General features: G+C 57.0%; 2 protein-coding genes across 2 annotated transcripts in view; both read right to left on the bottom strand.

Moving 5' to 3' along the window:
- Positions 1 to 8,939, bottom strand: part of fbxo41 (F-box protein 41) — a 281,022-nt gene extending 272,083 nt beyond the window's left edge. The window contains exon 1 of the mRNA XM_063047244.1: positions 8,838 to 8,939. The gene's annotated coding sequence lies outside the window, so the exon portion shown is untranslated. The remainder of the gene's footprint in view (positions 1 to 8,837) is intronic.
- Positions 1 to 19,061, bottom strand: part of LOC134346015 (uncharacterized) — a 43,744-nt gene that overhangs the window by 6,391 nt on the left and 18,292 nt on the right. Inside the window, exons 3-6 of the mRNA XM_063047355.1 lie at positions 6,754 to 7,533; positions 6,447 to 6,638; positions 5,999 to 6,157; positions 3,230 to 3,334 (exon numbers count right to left, since the gene is read on the bottom strand). Of these exons, the coding sequence (XP_062903425.1) occupies positions 3,230 to 3,334; positions 5,999 to 6,157; positions 6,447 to 6,638; positions 6,754 to 7,533 (1,236 nt within the window). The remainder of the gene's footprint in view (positions 1 to 3,229; positions 3,335 to 5,998; positions 6,158 to 6,446; positions 6,639 to 6,753; positions 7,534 to 19,061) is intronic.

Here is a 19,061-nt window from a genome sequence, read left to right as displayed (position 1 = left end):
ACTTGGCCCATCGAGTCTGCTCCACCATTCCATTATGACTGATCCCAGGCCACATTCAACCCCATATACCTGCCTTCTTTCCATATCCTTTGATGTTCTGACCGATCAGGAAACAATCAACTTCCACCTTAAACACACCCACAGAGTTGACCTCCGCCACTCTCTGGCTAAAAAATTCCTCCTTAACTCTGTTCTAAAAGGTCACCCCTCAATTTTGAAGCTCGACTTCTAGTTCTGGATACTCCCACCATAGGAAGCATCTCCACATTCACCCTAACCAGTCTTTTCAACATTTGATATGATTCAATGAGATCCCCACGCATTTTTCTTAATTCCAGTGAGTAAAGGCCCAAAGCTGCAAAACGCTCCTCATACGTTAACCCCTTCATTCCCTGAATTATCCTCATGAACCTCCTCTGGATTCTCCCCAATGGCAACACATCCATCCTGAGATATGGGACCTAAATATCTCCAGGACCATGCCAAAAACTAGTGATTCTTGAAAGATCATGACCAATGCATCTGTTATCTCTTCAGCAACCTCTCTCAGAACTCTGGGATGCAGTCCATCTGGTCCAGGTGACTTGTGCACCTGAAGACCTTTCAGTTTGCCTGGCATTTTTTCCTTCTCATGGACCTCTGGCACACTGCTGATGTCTTCCACAGTGAAGACTGATGCAAAGTACTCATTAACTTCATCTCCCATTTCTTTATCCCCCATCACTACTTCACCGGCATCATTTTCCAGTGGTCCAATATCAACTCTCACCTCCCTTTTACTCTTCATATAACTAAAAAATACTTTAGTATCTTGCTTTATATTATTATTGGTTAGTTTGTCCTCATATGTCATCTCTTCCCTCCTACTGTTAGTCTGTGCCAACACGACCAGCGTTTTCCCTCTACCACCCGTTCCCTCACAAGGATGGCAGAGAGGGGTTAGGACGGACCTGGGAGGGGGAGATTGCAGAGGGTGCAACAGACACGGGCGGGGGGGGTGGTGGTCGAAGGGACGGGATGGACCTGGAAGTCGGTTATGGGAGGCAAGGAGGGATGGCAGGCAGGAAGGATCCGGAAGGGTGTTGGCAGGAGGGGACGGACCCCAGGACGGTGGGGTTGGAGGGGAGTGGGACAGACTCTGGGGTGGTGGCATGGAACACTCCCTAGGGTGGTGATGGGTTCAGAGGGGTTTGAATAGACCCTGGAGTCTGGGAGTAGGGTCAGAGAAGGGGTCAGGGACAGAGAGGAAGAGTCGGGGACGGGGGGAGGAGGAGGGGTCGGGGATGGGGGGGAGGAGGAGGGGGGGACGGGGAGGAGGAGGGGACGGGGAGGAGGAGGGGATGGGGAGGAGGGGTCAGGGAAGGTAGCAGGAGGAGGGGTCGGAGACGAGGGAGGAGGGGACGGGGACAGGGAGGAGGAAGGGTCGGGGATGTGGGAGGAGGGGTCGGGAAGGTTAGGTAGGAGGGGCAGGAGGGGTCGAGGAGGGAGGATAGAAGACAGGAGGGGGAGGAGGAGGTTGCGGACAGGAGGGGAATGGGAAGGTGGGAGGAGGAGGGGTCGGGGATGTGGGAGGAGGGGTCGGGGACGGGGAGGGGTTGGGGAGGGTGGGGTAGGAGGGGTTGGGGAGGAGGGGGATAGAGGACAGGAGGGGGAGGAGGAGGTTGCGGACAGGAGGGGAATGGGAAGGTGGGAGAAGGAGGGGTCGGGGATGTGGGAGGAGGGGTCGGGGACGGGGGAGGGGTTGGGGAGGGTGGGGTAGGAGGGGTCGAGGAGGAGGGGGAGGAGGAGGTTGTGGACAGGAGGGGAATGGGAAGGTGGGGTAGGAGGGGTCGGGGATGGGGGAGGGGTTGGGGAGGGTGGGGTAGGAGGGGTCGGGGAGGAGGGTGATAGAGGACAGGAGGGGGAGGAGGAGGTTGCGGACAGGAGGGGTTGGGGAGGGTGGGGTAGGAGGGGTCGGGGAGGAGGGGGATAGAGGACAGGAGGGGGAGGAGGAGGTTGCGGACAGGAGGGGTTGTGGAGGGTGGGGTAGGAGGGGTCGGGGACGGGGAGGGGACGGGGAGGGTGGGGTAGGAGGGGTCGGGGACGGGGGAGGGGTTGGGGAGGGTGGGGTAGGAGGGGTCGGGGACGGGGAGGGTGGGGTAGGAGGGGTTGGGGACGGGGGAGGGGTTGGGGAGAGTGGGGTAGGAGGGGTCGGGGACGGGGGAGGGGTTGGGGAGGGTGGGGTAGGAGGGGTTGGGGACGGGAGGGTGGGGTAGTAGGGGTCGGGGACGGGGAGGGGACGGGGAGGGTGGGGTAGGAGGGGTTGGGGAGGAGGGGGATAGAGGACAGGAGGGGGAGGAGGAGGTTGCGGACAGGAGGGGAATGGGAAGGTGGGAGAAGGAGGGGTCGGGGATGTGGGAGGAGGGGTCGGGGACGGGGGAGGGGTTGGGGAGGGTGGGGTAGGAGGGGTCGAGGAGGAGGGGGAGGAGGAGGTTGTGGACAGGAGGGGAATGGGAAGGTGGGGTAGGAGGGGTCGGGGATGGGGGAGGGGTTGGGGAGGGTGGGGTAGGAGGGGTCGGGGACAGGGAGGGTGGGGTAGGAGGGGTCGGGGAGGAGGGTGATAGAGGACAGGAGGGGGAGGAGGAGGTTGCGGACAGGAGGGGTCGGGGAGGGTGGGGTAGAAGGGGTCGGGGACGGGGAGGGGTTGGGGAGGGTGGGGTAGGAGGGGTCGGGGACGGGGGAGGGGACGGGGAGGGTGGGGTAGGAGGGGTCGGGGAGGGTGGGGTAGGAGGGGTCGGGGACGGTGAGGGTGGGGTAGGAGGGGTCGGGGAGGGTGAGGTAGGAGGGGTCGGGACGGGGAGGGGACGGGGAGAGTGGGGTAACAGAGGTCGGGGCGGGGGAGGGGTCGGGGAGGGTGGGGTAGGAGGGGTTGGGGAGGGTGGGGTAGGAGGGGTCGGGGACGGGGGAGGGGTTGGGGAGGGTGGGGTAGGAGGTCGGGGACGGGGAGGGTGGGGTAGGAGGGGTCGGGGAGGGTGAGGTAGGAGGGGTTGGGGAGGGTGGGGTAGAAGGGGTCGGGGACGGGGAGGGGTTGGGGAGGGTGGGGTAGGAGGGGTCGGGGACGGGGGAGGGGACGGGGAGGGTGGGGTAGGAGGGGTCGGGGAGGGTGGGGTAGGAGGGGTCGGGGACGGGGAGGGTGGGGTAGGAGGGGTCGGGGAGGGTGAGGTAGGAGGGGTCGGGACGGGGAGGGGACGGGGAGAGTGGGGTAGCAGGGGTCGGGGCGGGGGAGGGGTCGGGGAGGGTGGGGTAGGAGGGGTTGGGGAGGGTGGGGTAGGAGGGGTCGGGGACGGGGGAGGGGTTGGGGAGGGTGGGGTAGGAGGTCGGGGACGGGGAGGGTGGGGTAGGAGGGGTCGGGGAGGGTGGGGTAGGAGGGGTCGGGACGGGGGAGGGGACGGGGAGAGTGGGGTAGGAGGGGTCGGGGAGGGTGGGGTAGGAGGGGTTGGGGATGGTGGGGTAGGAGGGGTCAGGGACGGGGAGGGTGGGGTAGGAGGGGTCGGGGATGGTGGGGTAGGAGGGGTCAGGGACGGGGAGGGTGGGGTAGGAGGGGTCGGGGATGAGGGAGGGGACGGGGAGGGTGGGGTAGGAGGGGTTGGGGAGGGTGGGGTAGGAGGGGTCGGGGACGGGGAGGGTGGGGTAGGAGGGGTCGGGGACAGGGGAGGGGTTGGGGAGGGAGGGGTAGGAGGGGTCGGGTCGGGGAGGGTGGGGTAGGAGGGGTCGGGGATGGGGGAGGGGTCAGGGAGGGTGGGGTAGGAGGGGTCGGGGACGGGGGAGGGGCTGGGGAGGGTGGGGTAGGAGGGGTCGGGGACGGGGATGGTGGGGTAGGAGGGGTTGGGGAGGGTGGGGTAGGAGGGGTCGGGGACGGGGAGGGGTCGGGGAGGGTGGGGTAGGAGGGGTTGGGGAGGGTGGGGTAGGAGGGGTCGGGGACGGGGGAGGGTGGGGTAGGAGGGGTTGGGGAGGGTGGGGTAGGAGGGCTCGGGGACGGGGGAGGGGTTGGGGAAGGAGGGGTAGGTGGGGTCGGGGTCGGGGAGAGTGGGGTAGGAGGGGTCGGGGACGGGGGAGGGGGAGGGGAGGGTGGGGTAGGAGGGGTCGGGGACGGGGGAGGGGGAGGGGTCGGGGCGGGGTGGGGAGGAGGGGTTGGGGAGAGTGGGGTAGGAGGGGACGGGGAGGGTGGGGTAGGAGGGGTCAGGGACGGGGGAGGGGTTGGGGAGGGAGGGGTAGGAGGGGTCGGGGTCGGGGAGGGTGGGGTAGGAGGGGTCGGGGATGGGGGAGGGGTCGGGGAGGGTGGGGTAGGAGGGGTCGGGGACGGGGGGAGGGGTTGGGGAGGGTGGGGTAGGAGGGGTCGTGGACGGGGAGGGTGGGGTAGGAGGGGTTGGGGAGGGTGGGGTAGGAGGGGTCGGGTACGGGGGACAGGTCGGGGAGGATGGGGTAGGAGGGGTCGGGGACGGGGGAGGGGACGGGGAGGGTAGGGTAGGAGGGGTCGGGGACGGGGGAGGGGTTGGGGAGGGAGGGGGTAGGAGGGGTCGGGGTCGGGGAGGGTGGGGTAGGAGGGGTCGGGGTCGGGGAGGGTGGGGTCGGAGGGGTTGGGGAGGGTGGGGTAGGAGGGGTCGGGTACGGGGGACGGGTCGGGGAGGGTGGGGTAGGAGGGGTCGGGGACGGGGGAGGGGACGGGGAGGGTGGGGTAGGAGGGGTTGGGGAGGGTGGGGTAGGAGGGGTCGGGGACGGGGAGGGTGGGGTAGGAGGGGTCGGGGACTGGGGAGGGGTTGGGGAGGGAGGGGTAGGAGGGGTCGGGGTCGGGGAGGGTGGGGTAGGAGGGGTCGGGGACGGGGAGGGGGAGGGGAGGGTGGGGTAGGAGGGGTCGGGGACGGGGGAGGGGTCGGGGAGGGTTGGGTAGGAGGGGTTGGGGAGGGTGGGGTAGGAGGGGTCGGGGACGGGGGAGGGGTCGGGGAGGGTGGGGTAGGAGGGGTCGGGGACGGGGAGGGTGGGGTAGGAGGGGTCGGGGACGGGGGAGGGGTCGGGGAGGGTGGGGTAGGAGGGGTCGGGGACGGGGGAGGGGACGGGGAGGGTGGGGTAGGAGGGGTCGGGGAGGGTGGGGTAGGAAGGGTCGGGGACGGGGGAGGGGTCGGGGAGGGTGGGGTAGGAGGGGTCGGGGAGGGTGGGGTAGGAGGGGTTGGGGACGGGGGAGGGGTCAGGGAGGGTGGGGTAGGAGGGGTCGGGGACGGGGGAGGGGTCGGGGAGGGTGGGGTAGGAGGGGTCGGGGATGGGGGAGGGGTCGGGGAGGGTGGGGTAGGAGGGGTCGGGGACGGGGGAGGGGTTGGGGAGGGTGGGGTAGGAGGGGTCGTGGACTGGGAGGGTGGGGTAGGAGGGGTTGGGGAGGGTGGGGTAGGAGGGGTCGGGTACGGGGGACGGGTCGGGGAGGGTGGGGTAGGAGGGGTCGGGGTCGGGGACGGGGAGGGTGGGGTAGGAGGGGTTGGAGAGGGTGGGGTAGGAGGGGTCGGGGACGGGGGAGGGGTTGGGGAGGGAGGGGTAGGAGGGGTCGGGGTCGGGGAGGGTGGGGTAGGAGGGGTCGGGGACGGGGGAGGGGTCGGGGAGGGTTGGGTAGGAGGGGTTGGGGAGGGTGGGTTAGGAGGGGTCGGGGTCGGGGAGGGTGGGGTAGGAGGGGTCGGGGACGGGGGAGGGGTCGGGGAGGGTTGGGTAGGAGGGGTTGGGGAGGGTGGGGTAGGAGGGGTCGGGGACGGGGGAGGGGTCGGGGAGGGTGGGGTAGGAGGGGTCGGGGACGGGGGAGGGGACGGGGAGGGTGGGGTAGGAGGGGTCGGGGAGGGTGGGGTAGGAAGGGTCGGGGACGGGGGAGGGGTCGGGGAGGGTGGGGTAGGAGGGGTCGGGGACGGGGAGGGTGGGGTAGGAGGGGTCGGGGATGGGGGAGGGGTCAGGGAGGGTGGGGTAGGAGGGGTCGGGGACGGGGGAGGGGACGGGGAGGGTGGGGTAGGAGGGGTCGGGGACGGGGGAGGGGGCGGGGATGGGGGAGGGGTCGGGGAGGGTGGGGTAGGAGGGGTCGGGGGCGGGGGAGGTGACGGGGAGGGTGGGGTAGGAGGGGTCGGGGAGGGTGGGGTAGGAGGAGTCGGGGACGGGGGAGGGGTAGGGGAGGGTGGGGTAGGAGGGGTCGGGGAGGAGGGGGTAGGAGGGGACGGGGAGGGTGGGGTAGGAGGGGACGGGTCGGGTGGGGTAGGAGAGGACGGGGAGGGTGGGGTAGGAGGGGACGGGTAGGGTGGGGTAGGAGGGGTCGGGGACGGGGGAGGGGTAGGGGAGGGTGGGGTAGGAGGGGTAGGGGAGGGTGGGGTAGGAGGGGGTGGGGTAGGAGGGGTCGGGGACGGGGGGAGGGGTCAGGGAGGGTGGGGTAGGAGGGGTCGGGGACGGGGGAGGGGACGGGGAGGGTGGGGTAGGAGGGGTCGGGGACGGGGGAGGGGGCGGGGATGGGGGAGGGGTCGGGGAGGGTGGGGTAGGAGGGGTCGGGGGCGGGGGAGGGGACGGGGAGGGTGGGGTAGGAGGGGTCGGGGAGGGTGGGGTAGGAGGAGTCGGGGACGGGGGAGGGGTAGGGGAGGGTGGGGTAGGAGGGGTCGGGGAGGAGGGGGTAGGAGGGGACGGGGAGGGTGGGGTAGGAGGGGACGGGTCGGGCGGGGGGAGGGGTCGGGGAGGGTGGGGTAGGAGGGGTCGGGGACGGGAGAGGGGTCGGGGAGGGTGGGGTAGGAGGGGTCGGGGACGGGGGAGGGGACGGGGAGGGTGGGGTAGGAGGGGTCGGGGACGGGGGAGGGGTAGGGGAGGGTGGGGTAGGAGGGGTCGGGGAGGGTGGGGTAGGAGGGGACGGGGAGGGTGGGGTAGGAGGGGACGGGTAGGGTGGGGTAGGAGGGGTCGGGGACGGGGGAGGGGTAGGGGAGGGTGGGGTAGGAGGGGTCGGGGACGGGGGAGGGGTTGGGGAGGGAGGGGTAGGAGGGGTCGGGGGAGGGGGAGGGGAGGGTGGGGTAGGAGGGGACGGGTAGGGTGGGGTAGGAGGGGTCGGGGACGGGGGAGGGGGAGGGGAGGGTGGGGTAGGAGGGGACGGGTAGGGTGGGGTAGGAGGGGTCGGGGACGGGGGAGGGGACGGGGAGGGTGGGGTAGGAGGGGTCGGGGACGGGGGAGGGGTAGGGGAGGGTGGGGTAGGAGGGGTCGGGGAGGGTGGGGTAGGAGGGGACGGGGAGGGTGGGGTAGGAGGGGACGGGTAGGGTGGGGTAGGAGGGGTCGGGGACGGGGGAGGGGTAGGGGAGGGTGGGGTAGGAGGGGTCGGGGAGGGTGGGGTAGGAGGGGTCGGGGACGGGGGAGGGGTTGGGGAGGGAGGGGTAGGAGGGTTCGGGGGAGGGGGAGTGGAGGGTGGGGTAGGAGGGGACGGGTAGGGTGGGGTAGGAGGGGTCGGGGACGGGGGAGGGGTAGGGGAGGGTGGGGTAGGAGGGGACGGGTAGGGTGGGGTAGGAGGGGTCGGGGACGGGGGAGGGGTAGGGGAGGGTGGGGTAGGAGGGGACGGGTAGGGTGGGGTAGGAGGGGTCGGGGACGGGGGAGGGGTAGGGGAGGGTGGGGTAGGAGGGGTAGGGGAGGGTGGGGTAGGAGGGGTCGGGGACGGGGGAGGGGTAGGGGAGGGTGGGGTAGGAGGGGTCGGGGACGGGGGAGGGGTAGGGGAGGGTGGGGTAGGAGGGGTCGGGGACGGGGGAGGGGTAGGGGAGGGTGGGGTAGGAGGGGTAGGGGAGGGTGGGGTAGGAGGGGTCGGGGACGGGGGAGGGGTAGGGGAGGGTGGGGTAGGAGGGGTCGGGGACGGGGGAGGGGTAGGGGAGGGTGGGGTAGGAGGGGTCGGGGACGGGGGAGGGGTAGGGGAGGGTGGGGTAGGAGGGGTCGGGGACGGGGGAGGGGTAGGGGAGGGTGGGGTAGGAGGGGTAGAGGAGGGTGGGGTAGGAGGGGTCGGGGACGGGGGAGGGGTAGGGGAGGGTGGGGTAGGAGGGGTAGGGGAGGGTGGGGTAGGAGGGGTCGGGGACGGGGGAGGGGTAGGGGAGGGTGGGGTAGGAGGGGTCGGGGACGGGGGAGGGGTAGGGGAGGGTGGGGTAGGAGGGGTCGGGGACGGGGGAGGGGTAGGGGAGGGTGGGGTAGGAGGGGTCGGGGACGGGGGAGGGGTAGGGGAGGGTGGGGTAGGAGGGGTAGGGGAGGGTGGGGTAGGAGGGGTCGGGGACGGGGGAGGGGTAGGGGAGGGTGGGGTAGGAGGGGTCGGGGACGGGGGAGGGGTAGGGGAGGGTGTGGTAGGAGGGGTCGGGGACGGGGGAGGGGTAGGGGAGGGTGGGGTAGGAGGGGTCGGGGACGGGGGAGGGGTAGGGGAGGGTGGGGTAGGAGGGGTCGGGGACGGGGGAGGGGTAGGGGAGGGTGGGGTAGGAGGGGTCGGGGACGGGGGAGGGGTAGGGGAGGGTGGGGTAGGAGGGGTAGGGGAGGGTGGGGTAGGAGGGGTCGGGGACGGGGGAGGGGTAGGGGAGGGTGGGGTAGGAGGGGTCGGGGACGGGGGAGGGGTAGGGGAGGGTGGGGTAGGAGGGGTCGGGGACGGGGGAGGGGTAGGGGAGGGTGGGGTAGGAGGGGTCGGGGAGGGTGGGGATAGAGGACAGGAGGGGAATGGGAAGGATTCGCCGCCAGTTCTCCAGCCCGCGATCCGCCGGATACACCGGGTTTCTCTGTGAGGATCTCGCGAACGGCGGGGAACCACAATCCGATTCATTCAACATGCCTGGGAACGATTTTCTCACCCAACTTAATGTTTTTTTCATCGAGTCGGATCATTTTCGGCGTTTCCACATATTCCCATTTATTCCAATCGCCGCGATGAAAATATTCACATCCGGCCGCTGCAGGAAACCAAACCAGTTTCGACAAATGAGAGGAAAGAAAAGCATGTAATTGACTTACAGTGTAACCAATTGGAAATGGGAATGAAGGAGTGGGGGAGGGATAGCGAGAGGGAGAGGGGGAGAGGGGAAGGGAGAGAGGGAGGGGGAGAGAAATAAAGAAAATATAGGGGGAGGAGTATTGAGTGAGGGGTGAGATGGGAGTTTGGAAGGAGGGGAGATGGTGGTCTGAAAAATGCCGTATACAGCAGCAGCCTTGTCCTCTTGAAATGAATGCTCACATTTCATTTGCCTTCCTCACCATCAACTCATCCTGCAAATTAATCTTTACAGATTCCTGCATGAGGACTCCCACATCCATTTGCACCTCTGCTTTTTAAATCTTCACCCCATTTAGAACGTAGTCTATCCCCTTATTCTTTCTACTAAAGTGTATGACCCAACACTTCTCTACACTATATACCATTTGGCAAGATGATGAGAGAGATAGATGAGGGTAGGGCAGTGGATGTTATCTCCGTGAATTTGGAACTCATGGGAGGCTAATCCAGAAGATTAAGATACATGGGACCCGTGGCAAATTGGGGGTTTGGATACAGGACTGAACTAGTGGTCTGTAATTAGTGGAGTTCCACAATGATCTATGCTCGCACCTCTGCTGTTTGTGATGTATATAAATGAGCTGAATAAAAATGTAAGTGGGTGGGTAAGCAAATTTGCAAATGATACCAAGATTGGTGGAGTTATACCTGGCATAGAAGACTGGCAAAGAATACAGCATGATATAGATCAGCTGTGGACATGGGTAGAAGAATAGCATATGGAATTTAACCCAGATAAATGTGAAAAAGGTGTATCTTGACTGGGGAAATACAAGGAGACAGTACAATGTTGTTGGCAAGATCTGTAACAGTGTTGCTGAGCAGAGAGATCTTGGGATCCAAGTTCACAGCTCCATCAAAGTGGCCACACATTGATAAGGATGTTCAGAAGTCTTATGTAATGCTTGCTTTTATTAGTTGAGGCACTGAGTTCAAGAGCCAGGAGATTATGATTCAACTTTATGAAATTCTGGAGTATTGCATACAGTTCTGTTCCCCAGAACAGGAAGAATGTTAAGGCTTTGGACAGGGTGCAGAACTACATATCAATTAAAATAAAAACACCCATGTAGGGGATGGCTTTCACTGGTGTATTTACATTGCAGCGAGAGAACAACGTGCATGCGCAGACAACTGATCATCAGACCATAAGACATAGGAGCAGAATTAGGCCATTCAGCCCATTGAGTCTGCTCCACCATTCCATCATGGCTGATCCCGGATCCCACTCAACCACATACACCTGCCTCTTCGCCATATCCCTTGATGCCCTGACCGATCAGGAAACTATCAACTTCTGCCTTAAATATACCCACAGACTTGGTGTCCACCACAGTCTGTGGCAGAGCATTCCACAGATTCACTACTTTCTGTCTAAAAAAAATCCTCCTCACCTCTGTTCTGAAAGGTTGCCCCTCAATTTTGCGTCTGCGCCCTCTCATTCTGGATACCCCCAACATAGGAAACATCATCTCCATATCCACATCCACCCTATCAAGTCCTTTTCATCCTTGGTAGGAAACACTCCTCAAACACTTCTCATCTGTTAACCCATTCATTCCCACAATCATCCACGTGAACCTCCTCTAGACACTCTCCAATGACAACACATCCTTTCTAAGATCTGGGGCCCAAAACTGTTGACAATACTCTGTGCGACCTGACTAGTGTCATATAAAGGCTCAGCATTATCTCCTTGCTGTTATATTCTATTCCCCTTGAAACAAATTCCCACATTGCATTTGTCTTCTTTACCACAGACTCAACCTGTAAATTAACCTTCTGGGAGTCTTGCACGAGGACTGCTAAGTCCCTCTGCACCTCTGATGTTTGAACCTTCTCCCCATTTAGATAATAGTCCACATTATTGTTCCTTTTACCAAAATGCATCATCATACATTTCCCAACACTGTATTCCATCTGACACTTTTTTTGCCCATTTCTCCAATTTGTCTTCATCCTGCTGCATTCACATTGATTCTTCAGCACGGTCTACCCCTCCACCTATCTTCATGTCACCTGCAAACTTTGCCACAAAACCATCAATTCCTTCATCTAAATCATTCACAAACAATGTGAAAAGTTTTGATTGCAATACTGATCCCTGAGGAACACCACTAGTCACTGAAAATCAAACAGAAAAGTCTCCTTTTATTCCGACTTGCTGCCTAATGCCTGTCAACCATTCCTATATCCATACCAGTATCTTTCCTGCAATGCCATAGGATTTTCAGAATCAGAATCAGGTTTATTATCACCGGCATGTGACGTGAAATTTGTTAACTTAGCAGCAGCAGTTCAATGCAATACATAATCTAGAAGAAAAATATAAAATACCAATAATAATAAAAAATAAATAAATAAATCTTATTCAGCATACTTTATACAGTATACATATATTGAATAGATTAAACATGTGCAAAAAACAGAAATACTATTTATTAAAGAAAAGTGAGATAGTGTCCAAGGGTTCAATGTGCATTTAGGAATCAGATGGCCAAGGGGAAGAAGCTGTTCCTGAATCACTGAGCGTGTGCCTTCAGGCTCCTGTACCTCCTACCTGATGGTGACAGTGAGAAAAGGGCATGTCCTGGGTGCTGGAGGTCCTTAATAGTGGACGCTGCCTTTCTGAGACACCGCTCCTTGAAGATGTCCTGGGTACTTTGTAGGCTAGTACCCAAGATGGAGCTGACTAAATTTACAGCCGTCTGCAGCTTCTTTTGGTCCTATGTAGTAGTCTCCCCATTCCAGACGCTGATGCAGCCTGTCAGAATGCTCTCCATGGTACATCTATAGAAGTTTTTGAGTGTATTTGTTGACATGCCAAATCTCTTAAAACTCCTAATGAAGTATAGTCACTGTCTTGAAGTATAGTCCCTTCTTTGTAACTACATCGATATGTTGGGCACAGGTTAGATCCTCAGAGATCTTGACACCCAGGAACTTGAAACTGCTCTGACTCCAGTTCTGATCCCTCTATGAGGATTGGTATGTGTTCCTTCATCTTACCCTTCCAGAAGTCCACAATCAGCTCTTTCATCTTACTGATGTTGAGTGCCAGGTTGTTGCCATGACGCCATTCCACTAGTTGGCATATCTCACTCCTGTACGCCCTCTCGTCACCACCTGAGATTCTACCAACATTGGTCGTATCGCCAACAAATTTATAGATGGTATTTGAGCTATGCCTAGTCACATAGCCATGGGTATATAGAGGGTAGAGCAGTGGACTAAGCACACACCCCTGAGGTGCACCCGTGTTGAACAGTGTTTTATTTTGCTAAGCAGCCTCATGTGTCACACCTTATCAAATGCCTTCTGAAAATCCAAGTAAATGACATCCACTGCCTCTCAGGTTGGAGGCTACCCAGATGGAATATGAGGTATCCTCCAACCTGAGTTTGGCCTCATTGCGACCATGGACAGTGTCATGGACTGGCATGTCGGAATCACAATGACAAGTTGAACTGAAATGTGTGGCCACCAAGAAATCCCATGTTCTGTGACAGACTGCCGTGGTCCAGTCCGTGAAGTCCAGATTCTGGTTCACAGTCTGGTCCATCGTTCCTTACTCCAGGCTTTCTGATTTTCCATTTTTTCTGTTGGGTGCTCTAATTGAGGCAGCTGATTCACAATTTAGGCTGGCTACATAAATAGCTCCTTGGTTCACCTTCAGTTGCTGGATTGTTCCCGTCAAAATCCCTTACCTTCGCCTTGCCTCGTCTCGCCTCACCTCGCCTCGCCTCGCCTGCATCCTTTGCCTGCACCACTGTCAAGTTCTACAGCTGGAGCAAGATAAGGAACTGCCTATCATTGTTTTGAACCGTTTCTGTGTCCACGCCTTCTTTAGGTAGGTCCAGCCGTTTGCCGCTACCTTGTGTTGGGAACTATCTCTCTGTGTTCTGTGTAGAGCCCCGGCCCCAAGTCCTGTTTCCAAGGAGGAGTCCCGGCTCTGTGTTCCATGTCTCTGCATTCCTGTTCCCCTTCGATGAAGGTTCTGTGTTCCTGTCTCCCAAGACCCCTGTTCTGCCAAGACCAAGTATCTGTGTTCCTTGTCCGGGTTCTGTGTTTTATGTCCATGTCCTAGCCCAGGCCCTGCATACTAGTCTCATCCAGGACCTGTGTCAATGTCCAGCGTCCTTTCTTCCCCACCTTCCTTGCTTTCTTGACACTCCGAGTCCTGTTCCTAGTACTTCAGTGTCTGTGCCTTGCATTTGGGTCTGCTCCCAGCGCCCCCCTCTATGACAGAACAGTCCAGCCAGACATGGACCCAGCGACACAGATGCTGTCGATTAACTCTCACTATCCTGGGTTCTCTCCTGTTGAATGCCCCCCCACCCACCCATGTCATCCATAGTCTGGGGAAGCCTTTTGGGGTGCCAGGAGGCTCCCATAGTGGGGGGGGGGGGGGGTACTGTCATGGTCCGGTCCATGAAATCCGGATTCTGGTTCACAGTCCCGTCTATCATTCCTTATTCTAGGTTTTCTGGTTTTCCCTTTTTCTATTGGGTGCTCTAATTGAGGCAGCTGATTCACATTTTGGGCTGGCTACATAAATAGCTCCTTGGTTCAGCTTCAGTTGCTGGACTGTTCCTGTCCAAATCCCATCTGAATCCCTTCCCTTCCCTTTACCTTCACCTGTCTAGCCTGGAGCCTTGCCTTGCCTGTAACCCTTGCCTGCATTCTTCGCCTGTACCGCTGTCAAGTCCTACCATGAGAGCAAGATGAGGAACTGTCTATCGTTGTTTTGAACTGTCTCTGTGTCCACGCCTTTGCTAGGTAGGTCTGGTCATTTGCCGCTACCTTGTGTTGTGAACTGTCTCTGTGTTCTGTGTACGAGTCCCGGCCCTACGTTCTGCTCTCAAGGAGGGGGCCTGACTCTGTGTAGAGACCCAGCCCCAAGTCCTGTTCCCAAGGAGTGGTCCCAGCTCTGTATTCCATGTCTCTGTGTTCCTGTCCCCCCTCAACTAAGGTTCTGCATTCCTGTTCTGCCAAGACCAAGGCTCTGTGTTCCATGTTCCTGTTCTGCCAAGACCAAGTCTCTGTGTTCCTTGTCCGGGTTCCGTGTTTCTTGTCCATGTCCTAGCCCCGGCCCTGCATCCTAGTGTTACGTACCCTGTGAGGGGTTAAAGAACCAGCAGAAATGGAAAACACTTTGGAGTCCAATATTGCTATTAACAAATAATATTTATTAGTAACTACGCAATACAGTAATATAAATGCAGATAAATCAGACAGGTTAGCAATGACTATATAGAAGTAAGTGTGGAATATATATGAAAACCAAGCTTCTTCAAGTCTAGGGGTAAATGGATAGTCTTATGATGATGAGTAAAGTTCAGTTCAGTTCGTGGTGTTGAGTTGAGTAGTGATGGAGAGAGAGAGGGAGAGATTTGAGTCTTCAGGTGAGTTGACGCTGTCGATCTTCCCGTTGTCCTCCGAAATCCTTTAAAAGTCACTGACTGTGACTTCAACAAAGGGGACCATTCTTCTGTGGTGGAATTATCAACCCAGGCGAGGGTTGGACACAAATAACTCCCCACCAGTCACACCCTGTTCACACTGCAAGAGCCACTGATCGATCGTCCAAAACCCACTTTTTCTGTGGGCACAACAAAGCTCATTCAGTGTCTAAAAACATGTGTCTTAGGTCTATCATCTGACCTTCTATTTATCTCACTGTACTGAGTACCAACCGTCATTCAAATAACTCCTCCCATCTCTGTCTGTGTAAGAATGCACTAGCAGGCCACGTCCTTAGGAAGTATAAACACCCTGCTGAAAAATCATAACATCAATTGTCCATCAAATAACACCGCCCTCGGTCACCATAGTGACTTACAAGCTGCTTGGTGCTCTCTCCCTCCAATTCAGCAGAAATCCAAAAGTTAGTCTTCGTCACTCTCTCTCTTTCTTTCTCTCTGTCTTTTCAAAACAAGATGTCGGTGTCAAATACCCATCTCTCTCTCTCTCTCTTCTCAAAAGCACAGTTCATAGGGGTAATTCAGGACCCCGTCACACCAGTCTCGTCCAGGGCCTGTGTCAATGTCCAACGTCCTTTATTCCCCACTTCCCTTGCTTTCTTGACACTCCAAGTCCTGTTCCTAGTACCTCAGTGTCTGTGTCTTGCATTTGGGTCCACTCCCAGAGCCCTGCTCTATGACACAGACAGAGTGAAGGTGCTTGAAAAGGACTCTGCAAATCTATGTCGGGTCTCACCAATGTAGAGGAATCCACACTGGGAGTCTTTACCTCAGACTCAACCTGTTTTAAGACTCCCAGATGTTTAATTTACAGGTTGAGTCTGTGGTAAAGAAGGCAAATGCAATGTTGGCATTTATTTCAAAGGGATCAGAATATAAAGGCAAGGAGACAATGCTAAGCTTTGGAGTATTGTCAACAGTTTTGAGCCCCATATCTCGAAAAGGATATGTTGTCATTGGAATGAGTCCCCCTCCACCATTCAATAAGAATTCCCCAATTATGCAAAACTCTATCCAACCTTGCCTTAAATATATTTACTGAGGTAGCCTCCACTGCTTCATTGGGCAGAGAATTCCACTCTCCGGGAAAAGCAGTTCCTCCTCATCTCTGTCCTAGCTCTACTCCTCCAAATTTAGAGGCTATGTCGCCTAGTTCTAGTTTCACCTACCAGTGGAAACAACTTTCCTGCCTCTACGTTATCTATCCCTTTCATAATTTTATATGTTTCTAAATATCTCCTCTTATCCGCCCAGAGAAGGTTCATGAGGGTGGTTCTGGGAATGAAGGGGTTAACATATGAGAAGCGTTTGGCAGCTTTGGGCCTGTACTCACTGGAATTTACAAGAATACAGGGGGATTTCATTGAAACCTACCGAATATTGAAAGGACTAAATCGGGTGGATGCGGAGAGGATGTTTCCTATGGTGGGGGTATCCAGAACTAGAGGGTCCTGCCTCAAAATTCGGGGGTAATCCTTTAGAAAAGAGGCAAGGAGAAATTTTTTTTAGCCAAAGAGTAGTGAATCTGTTGATTGCTCTGCCAAGTCCGTCAGCATATGTAAGGCCAAAGCTGATTTTTTCCCAATCGGTGAGGACATCAAAGGATATGGCGAGAAAGCAGGTGTGGGATCCAGGATCAGCCGTGATGGAAAGGTGGAGCAGACTTGATGGGTTGAATGGCCTAATACTGCTCCTACGTGTTACGGTCTTATGTGAGCACGACAAGCAGCAGATGATCTCAAAAGACTCACAGGTAAAGTGTTGCCTCTTCTGAAGGACTGTTCGGGGCTCTGAATGGTGGTGAGAGAGGAGGTATAGGGGAAGGTTTTGCATTTGTCCCACTTGCAGGGATAAGTGTGAGGAGCTATTTCCAGCATTTTCACAATCAGCTCTCGTGTTTAAGATGGATAGTTTTGTGGATTGGATAGAAGGTTGCCAGAAGACACAGCAGGATAGAGATGAGTTGCATTTTCAAGTGGAGGAGTGGCAAGTGGTAGACAGTATTGAGTTCAGAAGTTCAGAAGTTACATTACAGGTTTATAAAGCTCCGCTCCGGCCACACTTAGAATAGTCCAAGTCAATTCTGGTTCCCTCATTACAGGAGGAATGTGGAGGCTTTGAAGAGAGTGCAAATGAGGTTTACCTGGATCAGAGGACATGTGCTATGAAGAGAGGTTGAACAGGCTGGGACTGCTTTCTCCAGCGCAGCCAGATATTTGATAGAAGTTTGTAAGATTATGGAGTGCATCAATAAGTCAGCTAGCCAGTATATTTTCCATAGGACTGAAATGTCCAGTACTAGAGAGTGTGTATTTGAGGTGAGAGGGTAAAAGTACAAAACTTTAAAAGCTTTTTTTTAACCCAGAGAGTCATGGGGGCATGGAATGCACCACCGGTTGGTAGCAGAAGCAGATGATACAGTAACGATACAGATGGTATAGAAGCAGATGCTAAGTTAAAGGGCAGGACCTCCAGGGTTGTGATCTCTGGATTCTTGCCCGTGCCACATGCTAGTGAGGCCAGAACTGGGAAGATAATGCAACTTAATATGTGGCTCAGGAGTTGGTGTAGGAGGGAGGGCACAAGATTTTTGGATCATTGGGCTCTCTTCCAGGGAATCTGGAACCTGTACAGACGGGACAGTTTACGCCTGAACTGGAGGGGGACTCGTATTCTAGCGGGAAGGTTTGTTAATGTTATACTTTGGGGGTTAAACTAGAGTTGCGGGGGATGGGAACTAGAGTGCTAGAACAATTAGTGGAGAGGTTGTGGAGGCAGATGTTGGTAAGAGACCTCATACAAAGTTGGGAATCAAAAGAGATTAGTAGGGCATTTAATTTAATTAGTTTGGTACATTATGTGCAAAAAAGGTTTGTTCGTGCGCTGTATTGGTCAGTGTCCTAAATATCTTAGCAAGTTCCTTTGCAGTTTCTTCCCTGTCTTCTCACAAGGTCCAAGGTACTTCATGTTTTTTTAGAGCACATGGGATCCAAGCTACCTTGGCAAACTGGAAACAGCTGGTTTGGAGGAGACAAAGGTTAGTGCTGGATGGTTGTTTTTCTGCATGGAAGCAATGATGTACCATTACAGAGTGAGCTTTGGAAGCAGCTGGCTGGCAAGAGACAGGGGTCGTGCTGGGGGGTTGTTTTTGTACATGGAACCAATGATACACTACAAGGAGTGGTATTGGGATGGGACTCTTGTTGTTTGTTGCATGCATCATGTCTTGAATGAGAATCTGTTTGGTCTGATTGGTCGAGTTGTAGATTGTGGGTTCCCTTTGGCACATAAAACAGCTAAGAAGTTTGGTGGGCAGAGACAAATAAAATTCAGAATTTACTTTCTGAGAAGGCTGAAGAGAACTGGACTATGCACACCTATACACACACCATTCTACAAATGTGGAGTAGAGAGCGTCCTAGCATGCTGTATCATTGCATGGTACGGGAAATGCACTGCAGTGGAGATATATATATATATATACATACATACACGCACACACAAACGTTTGTAGAAAGGTGGCAGAAAAGGGCCAGTAACATAGTAAAGTATCCCACCCACCCTGATCATGGACTGTTTGTCCCACTCCAGTCAGGGAGAAACCTACATAGCATCCACGCCAGGATCACCAGACTCAAAAACAGTTTCTTTCCCCAAGCAGAAAGGTTGATCAATACCTCTATCCACTAACCTAATTCATTGCGCGGTTTTTGTGGTGCATTGATTCTAAAGTAAGAATTATTTTGTTCTCCTTTACACTTGTGTACTGGAAATAACTTTAAACAATCTTGAATTATAGGACGATAAGACATCAGAGCATAATTAGGCCATTAGGCTTATTGAGTATGCTCTGCCATTCCATCATGGCTGATTTATTATCACTCTCAAACTTACTCTACTGCCTTCACCTCACAATCCTTAATGCTCTGAATAATCTTATGGTCTAATCAAGAATCTATCCATCACATTAAGCTATATATCAAGAACTTAAAGTACTGAGGTCTGCAGCATCAGCGAGTTGCACACTCACTGCTGGAGAAGATGAAACAGCTGCATGGAAGTTTACAGTCTAAGTGTCATAGTCCAGTCCGTGAAGTCCATATTCCAGTTCACGGTCCGGTCCATCGATCCTTGCTCCAGGTTTTCCTGTCTACCCTGTTTCTGTCCTTGTTGAGCACTAATTGAGGCAGCTGATGCTCGTTGGGGCTGGCTGCATAAATACCTCCAGAGACCAGGGTGTGGCTGTTGGATTGTTCTTGTCCTTACTCTTTGTATCCCTTCCTCTGCCTTCTGTATCCTTGCCTGAAGCCCTGCTTTGTCTTGCTGGTAACTCTCGCCTCACCTGAAGTTCTCGTCTTGCCTTGCTTTGCCAGTAGCCCTGCCTCGTCTTGTTGTCTGGTCCTGGAGCCACCCTGTACCTAGCTCCTTTCCTGTCCCTTGCCTCTGCCCAGGTAAACCAGGCCGTCTTGCCGTTACCTGGGGTTGGTTCTGTCCCTTCCTGTCCCTTGCCTCTCTCAGGTGGTGATCCGCGCCCTGCCCAG

Source organism: Mobula hypostoma, chromosome 4 (genome assembly GCF_963921235.1).
Source record: "Mobula hypostoma chromosome 4, sMobHyp1.1, whole genome shotgun sequence".
In the NCBI taxonomy this organism is placed as follows: domain Eukaryota; kingdom Metazoa; phylum Chordata; class Chondrichthyes; order Myliobatiformes; family Myliobatidae; genus Mobula; species Mobula hypostoma.
Note: the sequence above shows the minus strand (reverse complement) of the source record. Positions and strands in the feature narration are given on the sequence as shown.